Genomic DNA, 22745 nt, shown 5'->3' on the forward strand with positions numbered 1-22745 from the left:
TCTATCGAATGAGATATATGTCATAACATTTTATTGTCTTACAATTCCATTATTCGCCATGATAAATTATTATGAATTATTATTGGTACATAACATTATTGTAGATCACGTTTCCACTCGGGAGGTTCAATAAAAAATAAATATTTAGGACAAATAAATTGTGGTAGGTTTTTTTATAATCAAATGTTAAATAAAACAATATCGTAATCCGCCAATATGTAACTCTTGCTTGAGTTAAATAAAAAAAAAAATGTGCATTTTAATTAATAATTACATCATTTCTGTGACGAATTACCGCACGGCGGTATGAAAAAAAAGTCATCCATTTCACTAGTTCCGATATGTATTTGGCATAATTCACCACGAGTATGAAAAAGCTATTAATTTCAATATAATATGTATCATAATACGTTTGAAGTAATGTGTTTTTTTTTATTGTTTCATGACATAGTTAAATTGGTTTTTGTAATTATTTGACATGGACATGGACAGTCTGTGTTTTTTTTTACCGGAAGTGAACTTCACAGACACCTTCATAAATTTGTCTTTTTTAATCGTAAATATTTCTCACGCGTTGAATTGTAAACGAATTTCTCTACTACCCAACTCAATTTGGTTACGAATGATGTGAATCGAAATTTTGTGTGGTATTGTAAGGTTTTTTTTTTAAACCAATTTAAATACGAATCCTTAAGTTACCTAAGTGTGTTGAGTAATTGTATTTAAACAATTTTACTCCATAAACAAATTATAATGTAATTTAAGAACATAATTTTTAGTATAGGTACCTATTACAGGTTACATATTAAATAAAATACGATATTCCAGAACACATCACATAAATGATTATGCATTCAAATATACATATTTATTATTATAATATGATGTAATAACCATTACAAAATTCACTTTTTTATTTTTTTATAACTATAAAATGGTTTGTATAATAATATAGTTGTTTATATGACAACCAAATATAAATCTTGTCTAGTTTTATCAATTCTATATACACCCATTTTTATTTGACACGTTCCATTATATATAACATATTACACGAGTTCATAATAATATAATATGATGATATTACACTGTGATAAAATTGACTCTTAGTAACGATATATTATCATATACGTAGACACTACCTACAAATATATTTTATCTTTTTGTTTAATATTTTATAAATTTATGCTGTTGTGTAGATTGTTATTTTACTATAAAATTTGTTAAAAAATAAAGAAATCCCATCCTCGTATACTCAAGCTTCTTATATATTTTTTTGTTAATAACGTACCTATTGGTATTGTAACTATTTGAAATAGAAATGTCTAAAAGTATTTTTCAGACATGGTATAATTTTTAAAAATATTTTGGCTCTTTTTTTCGTTTTTTTTTTTCTATTAATATTGTAAAACTATTTTTGCTCGGTCAAAAACCTCGAAAATTTAATTCAAGGTTCGTCACATTAGTTGTTCTTGCTAAAATTAAAAAAAGAGTTAGTGTGAAATCATATTAATTTTTTATGAGCGTTTGAAGTTCAAAATTTGAAGACATTGAATATTCAAACGAATAATATGTTTATTTATAAATAATAATATTGGTGTTACTTTGATGTTATTCACAAAATATTATTCGTCGATACTTGGATCACTCTACTATTTCTAAAATCGTGTCTAAACCATTTAAAAAATATTATGTACTTATGTTAATCTTATAAGCTATATTTATACATAATTATAGGTAAATACTAGGTATATGTACCAAGAACCTATTCAAAATATTTTTTGGTAAGTAAATTGGTATTGAATTATAAGTTAATAACAGCAGGGTATAATAATATAATATAATGTGATTTGTTTTTGGAAAAAAATAGTTAAACCTATCACGTATCACAAAAAAAAAAAAAAACTTCAATAGATATGAATATATTAAATCAAATAAAATATCTTTAGAAATATCGACTGACGAAACGTCTGCATCCAGATTTGTTTTAATTTACAATGTCTCATCGTTATTGAATTAAATTCAAATTTAATTTATCCATTACATACGCTGCTGTGACCTACTCGATGACATGACGAGGAAAACGCTCGACTCTCAGTAACTATGCAGCAAAATGACTTCCTCGGTTTTTTTTCCTTCGCTTTCAGTGGTCATTTTTTTGGCTGTCACGATTAGAGGTCTCTGAATGCAAAATATGTTTAACCCGTGCCTACATCTGCGTAGTTTATAATATTATTATTTCGTATTTCCTATGTACAATAGATATATGCCGTACCGTTTGTACGTTTGACAACTCAATGACAGCTTATGTTTGCTCGCTCTGGTTTAGTATCTATACATGAAAACAAAACAATAAAAAGGCGTAGAATCCATATGGGAACACAAAGTAGTCCGCAAACAATAATTATTATTTGTATGTAGGTCCACACAAGAATGATGGTAACCCCGTACTTTGAGGCGATGTGATAGATTGGTGTAGGTACGTGGCTATAAATTCCTCGTTTACACACAAAATATATTGTAAAACCTCGCCGGTTCCAAAGAATAGTGATATACCATTGTTTGAGATTTTAATTACATACCTACGTGTTGATTATAAAAGCAGTTGCAGTATAATATACAAGAGCGAATTTGGAACGATTTACACACATATTTATGTATATATATATATATATATATAATTTGTAAGTGCATAATATTATTTAGGCATATAATACGCATATTGAAAATATAACGGAAACGGGAATAAATTATAATGCTGTTATATGTTGTAAGTTAGCAGTGCAAAAGTGTAATAATATATTTATAATATAATATGGGGCATCCGGAAATAAGTACTCATTCTATACTCATATAATTTATGCATAAGTATGCAATGTGCTAATCACGCAATCGACATTCGTTACTTATTATATTTTATTCAGTGGCAAATAAATATGTTCTTATGGACATATAGAGAGAAACTCTTTTACAAATCAAAAAAGGTTCCTCATAAATTGTCACTACGGTACATCGGTACACAAACTGGTAGCGTTTTATTAAACTATTTATAGGGTATTCACTGGTTTTTAGGTCGAAAAACATTTAAATACCCGAAGGATATTTTTTAAACAAATAGGTTATTTTGAATGCAAGCGTTGAACTTCCAATGAATAAAAAAATTCTAGAAAGACATTTATCTTGAGGATATTATGGTGTATTTAATTGAATTATATTTTGTCGGTTTATGAATTTATGATTGGTATGTAAAATCAAGCTAACGATTGTTAACAATAACGTTATTATTGTATACATTTGTACTTATTTATTAAGCCAATAAGTTATTTTTCAATTTATATTACAATAATACTTATTATTAATATTATTAGATTATATAGTTGAGGAGGATTCTGAGGTTTCCGGAAGCGATGAATGTCGCCTCGTTTTAAGTTAAAAATTACATTAGAAAAATATCTTCATAAAATTATAAAAATCGTGTGAAAAATCGAACAATGAGTAAAACATCAAGTGAACCAAATTAATAATTTATATAAAGAAAATAAATTCAACAACAGTAAATAATACATTTAGCCATATACAATTATATTGTCAATTATAACTCATTAAAAATTATCATGATTATTATTGTTATAAGTTTATAGTGATATATGGACGTTAAGTGTATAAATAATCACACTATAAATTGAAATTTCTTCATGTTGACGTAATAATTTAGGCAATCTTATTTTCCTGAACTAGTGTTTCAATTTCCGATTTAATGAGTTCGTGTTTAGACTTCGTATACCGTATATTATATTTGAATATAATATGACGCATCCACCGAAAAATGAATGAGTTTATAGCCTTATAGGTAATCGGATAAAAAGCTACCTACCCACTTTTTAAATTAATTTGAATATTTTTACGAAATAATGAAAAATGCTCTGAAAGATTTCACACACATTATACTATATTATTAGAATACTTATTTCTAAAATGTTCTCATTTTTCCATACGATTTTCATGCTCCATTCACGCTATAAAATTATAAATCATGTGTATATATGTATGCTATTACGATCGGCGGTCTATTCGCGGTTGTAATGATTCATTTTTACCTCCTCCCAGCATGTCGGTTTTCTCAACTGTTTATTACGGATATGTTTACGAATAATGAGTAGATAAGTAGGTACCTATGTAATAAACTCGTAATAACACGTGTACCTATAACTGTCTATCTCTATACTTTTTACGTTAAAAAAAATTCTCATCTTGTCAAAATGTTATGAGTACTGAAAATTATATATACCTTTATATTAGTGCAATTGGTTATTTGATTGGAAAGTTAATGGTATCGGTAGGTATGTAACATAATCAGCTCTACTATACGACTGCGCTCATCTTTATAATATCCGCCCTGCACAGGTGACCTGCAATAGATATTATACGATGACGCGTCACATATATTTTGAGCTAACGTTATGCACATATTTTACGATGTTCGAATAATTCGTATGGTAATTTTTCAACACTGGAGTATAATATACTTATATATTATATTATGTGTGCGTCGCTCTGTCGGATATTTAATAAAGGTATAAGGTACCTTTTATAGCTATACTTATGAGTCGATGGATGTCAACGCAGATCGCATGTATATAAATGCAGATAACCATAGAGCACGTCGTTGTCATCAGAAGCAAAAGAAAACGACGACAAAATGCAGTTTAATAGTCATTTTTAGTTCTTAGATACGTCGAAATATTATACATAATTCAATTTCTTATACTATATATTGTAGGTTGTAGGTATATCATTATTACACTGTTGTGGTAGTTAAATGTGATGCGATCGAATAAAATGATACGATAAATCGTACGTCTTTCATTGACATTTTTAATGAAAATTTTTGTACCTACCATTATGCACTCGTATTATATTATAATGAATAATAATTCATCATGCAACAATGAATAGACATATTTTTCGCAAAAATTTAAAGTCACGCCTACAGCAGTCAAATTACGTAAGACAATGTTTATTTTTTCTTCTCCTGTTCCAAAAAAAAAAAATGAATAAACATATTATGTATATTATAATATATAGTTAACCATATAATTTATATTATAGGAAAATTGTTGCGGACATTCTTTTGGAACAAAAAGATTGCATACATTCAATGTGCATATTATAATATTATAATAATATAATATGTATTTAGGAGGCACCTATACCTATACGTTTCATTAAAATCGGCACACGAATTTATGTGCGTATTTGTATTTTACAGCGGGTACCTAAATATATGTATTATAGTTGTTTGCAAACGACCGATAATTATAAAATAATTAGCGTATCGAAACGTTTCGATACGAATTAATTTACGCCCAATTGGACATTTCGATAGTTGGGCTATATTGGGTCGACAGGTCATCGGCCCATGAGTGAAAGCTTACACATAGAGCTTGATAGGCACATATTATAGACGCACATAGACACACACACACATTCACACAAGTAAATATATGTATATATGATTTATCTATAAATACACGCGCATTATACACACGCATATCGCATTTTATTAATGATATGATAGGTAATATATACAAATATACGATACATAAACAGACATGGCGACCGCAAACACCACCAGCAATGTTTATACTAATCTCTCACGTTCCGAATCGACGACGAGGAGAGGTAATATAATATACCAAATATTACACACGTGCATATTGAAAAAATATAATCACCAAGAATTCGGCATGTGCAGTTTATATATATATATGGGTACAGCTGCTATATAGGTATTGTGTACAGTGTATTAGTCAGCAAGGCGGTTTGTTTGCACGAGAATGAGAGACGAGAGTGCACGGCACTTGACGAGTGTATGATTATGGACTTTCGCAAAAAGTCGTAAGGTGCAGGTATTCGCACGGTGTGTTCTATAATCGTTATTGATGTAAGACGTATTTGGGTTATAGGTAGGTTACTCTAATGCGCCGTTTAGTTTTGTGTCCAAAACGATGATTTTTGATTTTTTCATCACCGAACCTGATACATGCCTATATGGGCGGTATTATGAACCAATGTATAAATGTTCTATTATACCTCTACGACATTGTCAAAATAGTGCAAGTAACAATATAATATAATGTTGTGTACACAATACAGCATATATTGTTATAGCTACGTATTATATACAAATATCGAAATATACAGATACGCGTCATTGTAAGGGAAATCATTCAAGGATTGATTGGCAGTGCTGAAATAATTATTTATTGTATGCTTGAATTATTTATTATATATTTAACACATATATACACTTTAATACTTTATTCTGGATTGTTGACTTGAGAATAATATGAACTAAAGGGGATGGCTAATGAAAAATGATTCAGAAGTAGCATTCGATCATCAAGGTTTTATATAAATGATGATGGTGAATTCCACCAAAACTTTATTTTTATTTTTACATTTTATTATTACGAATTTTATTCAAAATGATACAACGCATTAGTGTTTTGTTAGTCGCAGATGTTTTTCTTCAACTTTAAATTGAATAGTGTTTTGAATTTTCCAAGACGTTTCATCGTTTTGACTTAGTCGTAGGTGCGCGGTGTGCAGTAATTTAGCCATATAAGTCATAATTCAATTGGTACTGATATATGTACGCACATTGTTATGTTTGTATTCCGACTAGATGCCAAATGCGTGTTATAATAAGGTGTATTACTATATTATGGCAATCGATAAATAATAAATTTAGGAAGTGTAGAACAGCAGTTGTTCAGCTATATTAAAATACTGTTATGTTTGCAGAATATTAATCATATGAATTGGAAACGTCAATGTACAGAATAATAATATATGGAAATGATATTTATGTATATAGGCGAGAGATTGAAACGATTATTTATTGGATATTATAAATATGTCTAAGACGCACTTGGCACTAAAAGAGGTTTTCTTATTTTCACGCAGGACGAAATCGAAAACTTTCAAACGTCGTTTAAAACCACCACGGTGCACTAGATCCATATTATTCTCGCGTGTTTTGTTTAATAATTATTATTGTCATTAGAGCGTATATATCATACTGAAAAGTGATGAGAAATTTAGTCGTCCGTGATGTGTTCTGTACCGGTGCAGGTACATATAAATATAATTATTTGTCGAAACTATATATGCGTGTGTATGTGGGCATATAACCATCGATATACGTATACGAGTAGTTGAAATAATAATATTGTACACTTGTTTGTAATAATTGTGTATTATCATTTATTGACTATAGCTGCTCATAACTCTTCGACCGCAGCATAGTGTTACCGTTTTACCTTTTGACCGCATCTTTCAGAAAACGACGTACCTACATCAATAACGCACAGTCCTCACACCACCACGCGTGTCCATTTCGAAAAACGTTTATTATCCATTAGTCACCACATAGCACACACATCCGTCATATAGAATAACAGTAATTTTACATTTCACCGTGGAAATTAATGATTTTCGATTTTCCAACCATCATCGGTTGGTGGTTTCCACACGACAAAAATGAATAAAATATAAAATAAAAATAGTGAACAGTTGCGAAACTTTCGGACATATATTGCTCCGTGTCCCATTGTTACAGTTTTTCGTTGACGCCGCCCAACTATATATACATATACCCAAAATTATATATTATAAACCTAACGTTGTATATATATATATATACGCATATATTTACCATTATGCAACCCCTCGAGTGCGTGAATTATCACGGTCGGAGATATTATTACGTTATATTTTCGATTGATCGACGTGCAGCGTTCAGTTCGGCGCGCCAAATAGATTACAAGTCTATGTGGAACGCACGCGTGTAGGTATATAGAAACAACACTCTAAATTATAGATATATAGGTGTAAATGGTGTATGTCGTATATAATAATAATAATACATAAATATTATGTGATACATAATATAATATACTATAATGTATACAATATGTGCACAGTGCACACATATACAAATTACATGGTATATTGTGCAGTCGTAGCATTATATTATATAGACGCGTATTACATTATTGTACACTCAGGTGCGGGCGAGTTCGTGTTCACGTCATTCATGAAATAAAAATCAGAGATCAAAACGGAAAAATAAAATAATAATAATCATAATAAATAATCGGCGGAAATGGTTTTAGGTTTTCTTTCAAGTATTTTCATTATATGGCTGGTGAATGCAGCGCACTGACAACATTATTCCTACTGCAGTTATTATTATTAATCATTATTAATATTGTTATTATTATTATGTCTCGTGCTGTTTGGAGGCGCGACAGCAGACCGCAGACGCATCGTGTAGTAGGACACACGCCGTCCTGCAGGCGGAACAAACGGAGCGCACTGCACGACGAAACCGTGTCACACACCTACCTACTAATCCAATGACTAAAATATAAAAATACGGACACACACGCTGACGGAACGTTTTGTGGAACCGTGACACCGTTGCAATTGGACCACCTATATATATATTTTTTTTTTATGATTTATGATAAGTACTTATTGCTGAGACGTATGGAATTAAATGTTTTTTACTCTCACTTTGCATCACGTCACAGATACCTAGGCGTAGTAGGTACACTTAGTATAGCAGGTAGCACTTAGTGTAGTATTTTTATTATTTACAAATCATAGACACTGCACAATGACGTGGTATGGTATTCGTGTCGAAGAATATTCATTTCGCAGTCGCTTCCACTGGCTAAACATTTCATGTAAAATTCACGCGCCATGGAGGATTTTCCTCCTTAATGCGGAAGCTAAAAGAATAAACAGTGAAGTCTGCTAGGACCAAATCTTTTAAAGTAAAGGACCGGAATTATTTCACGATATATCGATATACCACGTCTCATTAATTGGGTTGAGATTTTTTCAATAAATCAGGGCCGAGTTTTTATGGTTTGTAGTCTGTATATTATCAAATAATATCGGGCTCTTAACTACGTCCCATCTTATATTTGGAAAAATATAAAACAAACATTTTTTACGTAGACGAAAACCCAGTGTTGAAAAGTATACATATTGATTCAGGGTGGGACTTTGTAGAATAAATAGATGACGAACCGGGCCAGGTTGGGTTGTTAATGGAAAAATGATTTGGCATTCTAATAAACATTTTCGTTGTTAATAATAACAATATATAAATAAAATATAAATGTCACCCATAAAAATGCGGTTTGTTTGTTTAACCGTAACACATAACAAAAATATTAAATCTAAATGAATAAGACGTGCATAAAGCTTACACGTTTACCTATTTATAAGTAGGTACGAATATTTCCATATTTTGTCTTATTTTGAAAAGTAATTACTGTATTTATTATAATTTACCTCAAAAAGGAGCAACAGAAAATTTACAATCTATGCTATACAAAGAGCATTAGTCACGCCTCTTTGGACATTAATTTTTTTAATATAATATATCAACATAACATGATGATATATTAAATTAATTATGTATTATTTCTAAGTATCCAATTTTGTACAGAATATTATAATTTTAAATAGCATTTGATTTGTATTAAAAATCATATATACTAATATTTAGACAAAATTATTTGTCCAAAAATCAAGACTCAAAAGAGAGTGACATTATAACGATAAAACTTATAAATATTATAACGACCGGTCGATACTCATAATATAAAATACTTCAGTGAAGTAGTGGTGTTTGGTTAAACGATTGGCAATATACGTTTATTAATGTTAAAAAAAATACATTCGTCGTCGAATGGGAATTTATAAGTCCATTGTGTTAATTGAGAAATATTGACCTAAACTCTCATAAAGCTTTTTAGTTATAACCGTGTATTTATTTTTTATTACCTTACAGTTTACTTTAAGCGATATTATAAGGACATATTATTTGCAACACGAAATTATGTTTGCCAATGATTAGCAAACGATGTTGGAAATATTTTATATTATTACATTCTACAGGTGCCTAGTAAATTATTAATTTCATAAAACAATAGAAAGAGAGTGTTTTTAAGGTTAACACTCATTTTCTCAATAAGTATTACATTTTTCACATTGTATAAAGTCACTTAGTCAATGTAAAATGAAATTTTAGAAAAATATGTCGATTATTGATAAATATTTTAAATAAGTGTTTTTAGAGTAGGTACTTACTTATATTAGTATAATATATACTTATATATACTCCACAAAATGTTAGTCACTTCTCTGTTAATCATATCTTAAATTTGTAATTACTCATAAATAGTTAACCACTCGTACAAAATTACATTTTTAAGCATTATAATTTTCATAATCAAATTATGGTTTAATGTATGAAATTAAAAATGTATGCTGTCAACCAAAAAACTATAAAATTAAAAATGATAATTATAAAAAGACATTTTTCTCTCAAACTAGGTTTTTTAGAGACTTCAATTATGTTTAAAATAAATAAAAACAAACCACCAAACGTTCATTGTTAATAATTTTTGTGAAAATTAGTGTTTACATTTAAAAAATAAATCAATTTGTATAAGACAGTATTTATGATGGAAATATTATAAATCATAATAAGCGATTATAAAACTTCACAGTATGAATTGAAAACCATATAATTAGTGTGCGACACCGCAAGTTTTTTTTAATTAAACAATCAATAATGAAAAATATTAGTAAAAAAGTGATTATTATTTTATAACATATTTTTTTTTTACTTTCCCGTTTGGCCCATATTTTTATACTTATATAAAAGGTATTATCGACGTTTTATCCTACATACAAATATATATTTTATTATAAAAATCGAGTAATTGTTTTTTATCGCGTGTCTAGATTACTGCGCTGTTTTTCATCATAATAATTGATATTTTATTTATATAATTGAGAGTTTCACAGGCACGTGCGTAATTATTATGCATTACAATATTATATACAATACCCTATTACAAAAAGGTACATTAATAAATTATATGCATATTATGTATATTATATTTTTATGTAATAACGTTTCGAAAAAAATTCGACCGGCTTAGTAAGATTACTTCATGTCTGCAATATCGCTCATTAATCATAAAATATTATATTACTGTCTATTGCAGATGATATGTTTTAACATTGGGTTACATATACCTACCTACCTAGCTATATTATAATATTCATCCCGACACTCGACGGTGTGAAATTTAAAATATTTTTCGTCCATTTCTTAATACCTAAATACATACATTAAATTGGTACCTACTAAACTCGATCTTATAAAAACCTATAATGGAATGGTTTATTTTTTCTTTGGCAACATAATATAGCCGTCGAATACTTGTACGAACGAACGTTGGTTGGTTCGACATGCATATATTATTATTATTAGTGTCGTAAAACTTCTTATCTTCTTCTCGTACGTTCATCGTCATGACGTAACAGAACGAAAATATTCCCAAACTATTCCACGATAGAGTTTTGCAACGCTACCACCGCAGCCACCGCGGCTGCAGATGCAACGAAATCCCGATGCCGTGTATCACATTCTCACACAGGTAATTAATAATATTATTTATTGATTTCTACCAAATGAGCACAGACCTGCAGACGGTGTTATGTCATGTAAAGTGTTGTAGGTACAAGATTTAGCTGATCAGTCTGATGATGTGTGTGTGTTTTTTTTTTTTGAAATGGAACATTATTCGCGTGTCGTCGTGTACTGAAGACATCGCAGTACGTATATATAACGTATCAAATAGTCACCACATCTAGGTCATTGTTTTGGGTGGACAAATTGGTCGAGTGTGTCTTTGTATATTGAAATCGTTAGTTGTCTCATACTATAATGATGTATATTTTTAGTATTAATCACTACTGCCGATTTCATCAGAACTCAGAAGTGAGTTTTCAATTTCACAAAAACATTAAAAAAACAGTCCTTTTTACAGAGAGAAACTCTTGGTGATATGAGAGCTTATACTTTATAGTTTTCAACCGATTAAAAACATTTAACTAATTTTATAACTGATTTGCTCACCAGTATATTAACCGTTATTTTATATGACGTTGTACTTTACGATGGAGTATAATGACGGAATGTAGAAAATCATTCATCACGTTTGAGCCTAGTGCATTTATTAACCATTGGTATTTCTATAAGCTTGAAATCATAAAATTTTGTTTTACCCTTTTTTAACTATAATAATATAAGAAATTCGCAGAATTTTCGTATAAATGAACGTGGATTAAAATTTAAGGTATATGCAGATATATTTCCATAGGTAATAAATTATTTTAAACTTTTTTTTTTAAAATTACGTGTAAGTCTTATTATCTTAAGTTTTTGATAATCGCATGGTGGACCAATGGGGGGGGGGCGTTGTTAAACCAGGTAAAAAAATGACAGATATCAGCTCTGTGTTTTTAACCATATTTCATTGAATGATGATTTTGAGAATTCATATACTATTTGGTGCCAATGGTGCCATTAATTAACATAATATTATGTGGACATTTAATAAAATATATATACATTTGGCAAGCTTAGATTTTTCATAATATTATTATATTTAAACCTCGACAAACCCACTCATCCTCCTCTTCCTCATAAACAAAAATATATATAAATATTTAACATTACGATTTGATCTTGCCCTGTATTCCCCTCCCCCCTTTAAATCACTAAACACGCTGTATTGAATCGTCAGTGAAACATTATTTGTGAGTGTGATAACACGCATGATTATATACGAGTCGGTTAAACTCACCTTGTTGGTTTTGGGTTGCAAGAACGTCGCTATTCCGGCCCTGACGCGGTTCTTGACGCCCCTGATGGTGCCCTTGGCGCTTCGTATCGTGTCCGAAGTGGCTACCGTCTTGCACCCCGCGAACGTGTCGTCCGATGGTGCGGCGGCTGTGGCCACGGCGGCGGCGTCCACCTCGTCGAACACGTTCTCGTTCATGTGAAAGCTGTAATACTGGTCCGTGTTGTCCATGTCGATAACGCGGTCGGTTGCGGCCACCGTGGCCACGGTCTTGTCGTTGTAGCACCGCTGTTGAACGCGGATGCCCTGCGGCGCCAAACGTTTCGGCAGCTCTTCGACAACTGTCGCGACAGTGGCCGTGGCCACGATCCCGGTTGTCGTACAGGCCTGCAGCGCTGATGCCAGCGGTTCGACGGCCGCCGGATCTGACGCGACCGAATCGACGGCATTGGCGCTAGCCACGGCGACTGTCGTGACCACCCGTTCCCGCGCTGGTTCGACGGCCATCACAGCCGTCTCGGGATCCGCCGTGCTGCTCGTCAGCGAATCGCAACTGCACGTCCCGTCGTCGCTCTCGTCCCGGCGGCTGCCCGTGTCCAGGTCACTGCCCGTGCCGCTGTCCAGCGGTGATCGGTGTCCCGAGGACGAGCGCCTGTCCTCGTCCTCGTCCTCGTCATCGTCGTCGTCCACGTCGGTGTAGTGCCGGCGGAACACGAACGGGTCCACGCAAGTGATGTTTATCTTTACGGTACTAGACCGGCGGCCCACCACGTGCTCACGGCGCGTCCCGTCGTCCCGTTCGGCGCGGTCACCGGCCACGCCACCACCACCGATCCCGTCCACCATCATCGGGTCTATTCGGATTTTCACCACATGACCGTTGGACTGCAGGATGGTCGCGCCGCTGCCACAGTTGCCTTCGACGGCACTGTTTTTTAGACAGCCGCGACGTGTCTTGGGCGGCAGCGGCGGCGGGATTTTCTTCTCTGCAACGGTTTCCAACATGGCTCCCGCAAAACCTGAAACGAGCAAATTCCCACACGATGAGCTTTACAGTATTATTATTTATTATAAACAACCAGTGACGTGTACAGATATTTTCAGTGGTAAAGGATGTATTAATAGATTATATGTTTAAGTATTAAGTATATCAAAATATTTTTTAGATGTTTTTAATTTTTAAACATCTATACCAGCGCCATTTAATCTTTCGAGTAAATCGTGGATTTTCTTTCCACGCATAACTTGAATATTGAAAATCATCAACGGACATGTAATAAATAAGTAGCAAAACTTTGCAGTTGGAAAGTAATATCACAGAATAACACTTATTATTATTTTTTTTATTCTGAGATGGTAATAATAATAATAACATGTTGAACTTTATGATAAATACATTTTAACAATACCGCAGCATCGAATAAGATCATCGCCTCTTCTGCGTCTACAAAGAATAATTTATAAGTACTTTAAGAGTTATGAATAAGTCATAAAACGGTCGTTTAGGTTTTAACAGTATATGTGATTCAGCCGGTTCACCGGCGCAAAAGACAAACTATACTCGTTTATTTATATAATTAAAATATATATCGTTACGACGCGGTGGCGGCGTCTTCTTAACTCCATTCAGTGAACTCGTATACTTAACAGCTGTAATACTGGAATGGTATTCGTATAAATATATTTATATATATAATATTATATATGTGTGCCTATCGTAATGTGATAATGCCTTAAACATGATAATATTATTTTACTTAAGAGGACGCTACACATTCGTTTGTTCTCTCCGTTTACATACGTATGGCATGGACAAATTTCGTTCACTTTATTTTCAATATAGTACAAAGTTGAAGGAATCTTTTCACGTAAAAAATCGCGATTTTCAAAGAGCTGAAAACACTCATAAGCGTAAGCCGGCCCCTCGCCTGCGTGTGCTGCGATGTTATATCACAGAATAATATAAGAAATGTATATTTATTTAATATATATTTCATGTATTCTGTGGTTATATACGCAAATCATATTGTCACCTCAGCACATTTTGCTTCATTGGCCTGACCTTTCTTAATATCGAACAATCCCCACCATATATTTTTAATAACATTATATTTATAAAATCTGTCCATACAGTATACGATACAAGCAATTTCATTGGGAATTGTTAGGCATAATAAAAACAAACTAAGAAGTCCAATTTTTTTTTTTTTGGTTTTGAGCCCAAAAATTATGGCCATTAACATTTTTAGGAGGAGTAAACTGTTAGTTTTGGCCGTTTTGGGACACGTTTACCTATGCGTGGCAAAGCTTGTCACTATAAGAACCTCGTTGCACAGGCCGGTAGCACATTTGTGACTGAAGCCAAATACCTATCCACGTCTTAAATTCAGAAAAACTATATTGCATTAATACATTGTTATCACGCATACAAATGCATTTACATTGTAATATTAATTCCTTTTTATTCAAATTTAATATTTATTTAATTGGACACAATAATACACAAAAATAAAAAACTTAAATGCTTAATTAGTGGGATTTTCGACGATGAATTTCTACGCACAATTTATCCAAATTTAAAGAGTAATCTATGACTTTCAACTTATAACAAGTATCAAGGGTGATATCATTAAGTTGGCTTTTTAATTTATTTTTAACTAAGTTCATATTCGAAAGTGTTAACATTATAATATTTGCCTAAGCATTTTAAAATTGTATTCGATATATTATTTTCAGACGAGAAATAAACATTTTTAATTTGTGATATTTCACAATTTTACATGCTTATGTATATATAAGATTACAAAAATTAAAATTTGCAGGTGCTTAATCATAGATAAATAATGTTCTTACCCAAAAGTTGAATAATAGTTCAATTCACTATATGATATCTAAACTACTAATAGTATAAGTATTGAAACTAGTGATCGAAAATTTGCTGTATCGTACGGGTGTAAGACTAAAACAACAAATGCATGGGTAGCATCACCTAAATACATATATGTATTTCACACAAACAACCAATACACTACCATTAAGACTATAAATATGGTTTTCCTCAAAATCGTTGTTTATTATTTTTTCTTTCGTTTTATTTGATTTTTTTTCGATTTATTAGAAACGACCTCAACCGATATTTTTATGGGAAAAATACACGTATAGGTACCTATTAAAATTTATATGGTACGTTTAAAACGATAAAAAACCCCATAATGTGTACCGAGGACTTCAAAATCAATACTGTTTTAACAGGATGTGTTTTAATGATGGTTTTGGTCCGGTGAAAAAATGTATAATGTAATATTATCAACGTACAATGTAGGTATTTACGTATATATTAACAGAATATTGTGCGCAGAGACTACTGACACCAACAGATAAAACGATACATGATCAATACAAAGAATCGACGCATAAATTTATAGTTTAAATAAAAATCTAATATTAATAATTATAGTTAAAAATTTAAAAAAGTGTTACAGTTGAAACAAATTAAAATACTGACAAACAAATCGATTAAAAATGATATGATGTGACTATGCGAGTGAATTTAAAATAATTATAGCTTATATCGTAATGGTGCAATTATTCAATATAATAACGTAGGCAACCTAACCCTACCTATTAAATCATTTAATTATTTATGTATCCTAATATTATTTTCACCTTTGAAGTACCAAGGACCAAAATTATGTTGGCCCTATTTATAACACGAAAAATACACATAAAAAAATAATAATACAATCATAATGAAAAATTTTCCCAAACTATAAATCTAAGGATTTACATTTAATTAGGTTAGTGTACTATTTTTTTTTTTTTTTTTTTTACAATAAGGCCATGTTACATGAATTGTACCTTTATACTTGTATAGTTATATCACATAATTAAAATTATTTTTAATCTTTAGTAAATTCATAGTATTTTTTTTTAAATTTTAATACAAATGTTATTCTTAAAATTAAAATCAGTTATTTAAACCCCCCTAACCATTAATTAAACTTATTCTCGTTAGCTAAATATAAATAGTATCCAATTTAATAATGATAAAAAAACTCAGTAAAGTTATCAAATAATTTTATTATATTCTCATTAAATTCGATTGAATCTAAAGCTAAAACCATAGTTGTTATATATATATATTACAAATCTGTACAGTTATTAATAAGTTGGTATAATAGGGTCATGTTCTTTTTTACCGGTTGGGCGTACTCTTGGATATTTATATCATTAATACATTATGCTGTGTAAATTTAATTTTTTATGAATTTTGCTAACCATAACTTATAGTTGTGTGTGTGTTTAAAAAAAGCAATAAAGGAAAAACTTTGTCCTTTAAATTATAGCTATTAGCTACTATAAAATTATAAATGTAATTTTTATTTATTTTTATTGTAACACACACATGCGATACAATCTATATCATAAAAAATACTAACCTCTTTAATTAAATTATTATAATTATAACGGAAATTAAAACCTTTTATATCATGTTTCTTGTTAAAATGTACATTCACTTATAAAATTATAATAAAATGAAGAATTTTATAGGTATGTTAACTTATTATTTTTAACACCTTTTAGTCGTTACCAATAATAAAAACAGGATGAAAAAAATCCACTACCAAAATGCTATTGAAAAATAATAAAGTTTGAAGGAAAATAGAACAATATGTTGGCCGGATAATGCATACAAAAATATAGGTACATCTCAGAACAATTATCTACTACACTTAGGTCGACCGAATGAGTATGTATACCACGAATCATGATGTAAGATATCATAATCATATTATGTTTAAAAAAAACATACCTACACAAGCCATTCTTCACTCGTGCGTTGATAGCTTCGATATATTATATGTTCATAAACTAATTATTTTTATGTAACTAAAAAAAAAATCATAATGCGTGTGGTAGGCGGTGGTCTATATGGCATATTAATTTTTAGAACATCGTTGAATTTAAATTATGCATTTTAGACTTTAGTACGTTAGCAGGATAACAAATATCTATAAAACCTAAACTTTTTGTTGTATTTGTTATAATATATTCATGAAATGTAGTATCAATTAAGATTTATACTTGAATTATTTCTCTCTCGCGAGAATTAATTTTTTAACCGAGTGATATCAGGATCGCGTCTTTAAACGGCGCATAATTAAATAAATTGATTTTTTTTTTTAATTTGGTCTTTTTACAATTTTTTTATAGACTATAACATTATATTATGCGTATAAAATATTATTATTAATTGATAAACATGCTATAATTGGTAGTTACTCATTAGTAAAGTAAAAATATAGCTATATCGCTATGAAGTATAGATTATCTATTGATAGTATTTTTTAGCTTTAGTTACAAAATTTTTTAGTATTTATACGAGCATATTATATTATTGAATACATTTTGTTCACACTACAAAACCGATCAAATTGCGATTGATTTCCTAAAATACAATATTGTTTATTATTTTTATATATTTCGTTTTTGTTACTTGAAAATAATAAGCCGTTTGGTGAAATATGTGGCTCTATAAATTAACTGTAATAACATTAGCTACTACTACTACAATATACACATATATAATTACTTTCAAAACATTATGCAGATTCAAAAGTGACACAATTTTAATGTTTTTTGAATTTATCGATAATAATAAAAAAGATGTTTATAAATTTTAAATTATAGTAATATTAAAAAATGACTCATCGTTCATAGATGTAAAATAACTCCTCCTATAAATTAAATCATTTTTTTTCAGCGAATTCACTGGTCACAGTTTTACGCGTATTAATAAATATTATATTTTGAATATAATTTACTGTTGGACATAGAATAAAGTTTTAGATTTTAAATATGCATTATCACATTATTTATCCATTATATGATAAATCCTCTGACTTGAAAATTATGAATTAGTATCTGATTTTAGCAGAACGTTTTCTTTTCAATTTATCTAATGAATTTTGAAACGTCTGTGGTCTGTATGCTCATGACTTTTATTCGCGTATTAGCGTGTGACAAATAATACATCCAGTTAAACGGACGTTGAATTTATTTTACAACTTATCTGAATCTTTCGTCATTGATTTAGTAATATTATAATATATATTTATATAAATTCCTGGAAATATGCAATTACTACAACTTCCAGTAATGGAATGAAACCGGTTTAATATTTCATTGATCAGCCATAGTAGTTAGTGGAATAAGCTATATGATTAAGATAGGATCTAGGTTATCATTCGGTATTTCTGTCTTATATAACAGTACCTTCTGCGTAAAATATTTTTATCTGCTAATAAATTGACTTACTGTCACATACGTATTTCAATGTTAAAAAACATATTTTTAAGGATTTCTGTAATATTCAAACGTTAGGTATACACAAGTATAAATTAACTTTTGACATAACTTTTGGTGTACCTATTGTCTAAATGAATATCGGTGAAATTGGATGTAAAGGAATATGTTTATAATATATTATATTTGTTATTGAATTCTTAGAATAACTTCGTGGGAAAAAATTAATTTTTACTATTATTTTGTTCACGTACACTTGCATTAATATTATATCACTCTGGTTTACAAACGATTTTGATATTGCCAGATAGAATGTTCCTACGAAAACTATATAATGCTGTTATGGAGGCTTATACATTTATTATATTTGAACGGTATAAAATATATTGTGAGATATTTTCACAAATTTTCGATCCTCGAATTAATTTTGAAATTACACTTATATTATGCTATTGTTAGACATATATGCTAAAATAATAAAGTGATCGTGTATAATAGCATACTAAGCGTAAAATATTTTAAAAGTATTCGGTTCAGTGGTCGTACAGAAATGTACAACCGGTGATGGAAGTCAGGGTTCTGGAGAGAAAAAATATTACTTAGGTAATCGAGTAAATTTATCTTTCATACTAGAAACCAAGAAAAAAAACAAATGAATCAATTTTCAAAAAAGCAATATTTGTGCGAACCATGACTTGTGCGTAGTGCCATAAGACAATGGGTTTTCTTCATTGTTCGGCGGACCATGCGCGTGTGTGTCTGGTGTGTGGAGAAGAATAGATTGGCGGCGAGACGGTGCGGTGGAGCGTTGTCGACCGTTCGCGATCGGTCCGAGAAAATCGAGAAACAAAACATGGCAAATTCTAATCGGACGTCATATATTATTATATTAAATAAAATATTATTATAACTATTATTACGATTTCGGTCAGTTGTTGTACACGCACCGGTGACCATGAGAGCAAAATTCAATATGCTAACTACGAGAAAAATATCAATACGAAAGGCTGTTTAACAATATTAATATATGAGTAAAAATGGCATTGTCTCTAGAAAGCGTGTCTTCACTGTGGGACACGATGATTTGGTCCGGCGATGTTTGACTTAAAAAGAATTGCCTTTTTTTTTGACATCCATTCAATCCCGAGCAGACAAGGAACGACGTCCAACCTCCACAGTATGTGTGATGATTGATGTTCATTTGATAGGACAAATGACCAGGCAGATCTTGTCGAGATTAAACAACAATATAATAATACGTAAACGTTTGTTATTTTCGGATGGTACATATTATTATGTATAGCGACTGTTCAAATCCCGCAGTGTAAAATACTAACTAATTTAAAAAACTAAGTGAAAACCTGTTTTTTTTTTTAAATGATAAATCGTTCTATAGATAAATATTGTACACATATATAGTATAGCTAAAAACACTAGAATACATTGGAAAAGTTTAATTAAGCGATACAAGACAAAATGTCAAAGTAAATATTTACGTACTTTTACCATTTTATACACTTTGTAATATTTAAACTGAATACCTATTTATTATTTACATATTAATATTAAAATATACATATCAATATATGGGTATAATTGTAAATTTAAACCATCCAGGGACCCACTCAAACGCATAAAAAAATTCATCAAAATAGATCCAGGCGGTTAGGAGTTCAGTGACGTACTCACGTACAAAAGAATCATATAAATACAAATTAGGTACTACAATATGTACTTACATGTACTCGTATAAAATATTTATATGTTTAAACTAAGTGATCGAAATAAAGAAATAAGGATAACTATAATGTGATACATTATAATAATTATTCGTAAATTTATTGTTGTTCATGACTTCATGAGGTTGCAAATATTATGATTTTTCATAGGAAACAAAAATATTAATTCCATACCATAAAGATTCTATTAAAAGTCCAAAACTAAAATAACAAATATCTTGATTCTATATATTACAAAATGTTTAATATCGAATACAATAATTCCGTATTTCAAATTTCAATTTCATATTATTTTATTCATTATTTAAAAAAAAAATATTTAGCTGTGATAGGTAAACGTTGATGGATTTGCACATTGAACATGTTTTTTTATAAAGAAGTCCATCGTCTCTTTTTAATCGTTTAAAAAAAAAATATATTCAAATTTTAAATTGATCTGGTATCTATTGGTGTACAGGTTTCTTTTTATATTATACTTACGTTTTTTATTCGACAATTTATGAAATTAAGTTTAAACCAAGTAAACAGTTTACTTGGATTTAATCCTTTCAAGGAAATGACAAAATTAAAAATTCAATTAAAAGTTTTAAACAATAATATGATTTTGACCATCATGCTACACAGATTGGTTTGATTTATTTAAACCAAAGACAAATAATTACAAGAAGATGGTTTTAAATATAATAGAAACAACGCGTAAATAGAGTAAATTGAGCTTTTCAATTTATTGCAGAAAATAGCGCCTATAAGCTAACATTATTATTATTTATTATATAGTGATGTGTGCCGTGTGGTGTAATAATTAGTGATAGTTAATGAGCTGCGCACGGAAAAAATTGGAAAAGGAAAAGTAGTAATTTTGACGTAATAAGAATTTGAGTTATTTAAAATTGCTCGATCGACAGCGATGTCGTGTCTATGACTGCAGGAAAACAATATTCGAAGGAGTCATTTTGGAAAGGATTTTGTACGTTTTTTGCGTCTTACTCGTGTATGTTATACGCGTATTATGGTGAGTATGAAACTATGGACCATAATGAGCCACTCGACTACGGATTATTTCATGACTGTACACGTGTGTGTGTGTTTGGTTTGATAGGTAAAAGTCATTATTTCGAATTGCACATTTTGATCTGGCGCGGGTTCAGACACGGCAGATATAAAATAATATTTAAAACTATAATTTTTATGTCTGTACACGACAAACGTGGACAACTTATTGGAGCGTGTAAAGCACTGGTGGCCGTTGTGTATATGTCATATGATGTCGCAGTATAATATATACCTACGAGTAAAAAATGTGCAGTAGAAAAAAAATTGAATCTGCCACACCATTGCCACTATTATTACTATTAATGACTATTATTATTGTTTTTGTTGTTATTGTTATTATTATTTATTAATGAATTATATGGATCCGCGTGATACATAATATGCATTGCTATCATCGGTAACAGACGATTATTTCGAAATGGTCTGATAGTTTACAGTGACACACCAAGCCATGCGCGTTCTACTAAAAACGCGTCTATGACACTATTTTATTGCTAATGAAAATATAAATATTACCAAAGATAGTGATAACAACGTGAAAAATAATAAAGTTGATCGATGTCGTGTGCAGCACAGCAGCGACCGCGGCTCAATATTATAATTTATCGATCAAATCAGCGTGCATTTTTCTTATGTTTATATAGGTACAACTTTTGCCGGAAGGTAGCTGACATTTGTTACAGGTGAGCGCGTCCGTTTTGATATATTTTACTCGGTAAAATCAATAATGTACGTACCATAGTTCGAACAAAATCATATAATTACAGCGCTCACGAGAACGAAAATGCCATTGTTACCGTGTTATAATAATAATATTATTATTATTAGTGTTATTACATTTTCCTATGTCACAACACGAATCTCTCGAAATACATATCAAACATAATATGACTCATATTATATG

At 30.4% G+C, this 22745-nt stretch overlaps 1 protein-coding gene across 1 annotated transcript in view; it reads right to left on the bottom strand.

The window, feature by feature from the left end:
- The window catches only part of LOC107169144 (uncharacterized), a 34800-nt gene that overhangs the window by 10708 nt on the left and 1347 nt on the right, over positions 1–22745 (bottom strand). The window contains exon 2 of the mRNA XM_089226781.1: positions 12747–13762. Coding sequence (XP_089082907.1) covers positions 12747–13748 — 1002 coding nt within the window. The 5' untranslated portion in view covers positions 13749–13762. The remainder of the gene's footprint in view (positions 1–12746; positions 13763–22745) is intronic.

This window comes from Diuraphis noxia, unplaced genomic scaffold, assembly GCF_037042655.1.
Source record: "Diuraphis noxia isolate RWA-SAM2 unplaced genomic scaffold, SU_Dnox_SAM2 contig0004, whole genome shotgun sequence".
Lineage (NCBI taxonomy): Eukaryota > Metazoa > Arthropoda > Insecta > Hemiptera > Aphididae > Diuraphis > Diuraphis noxia.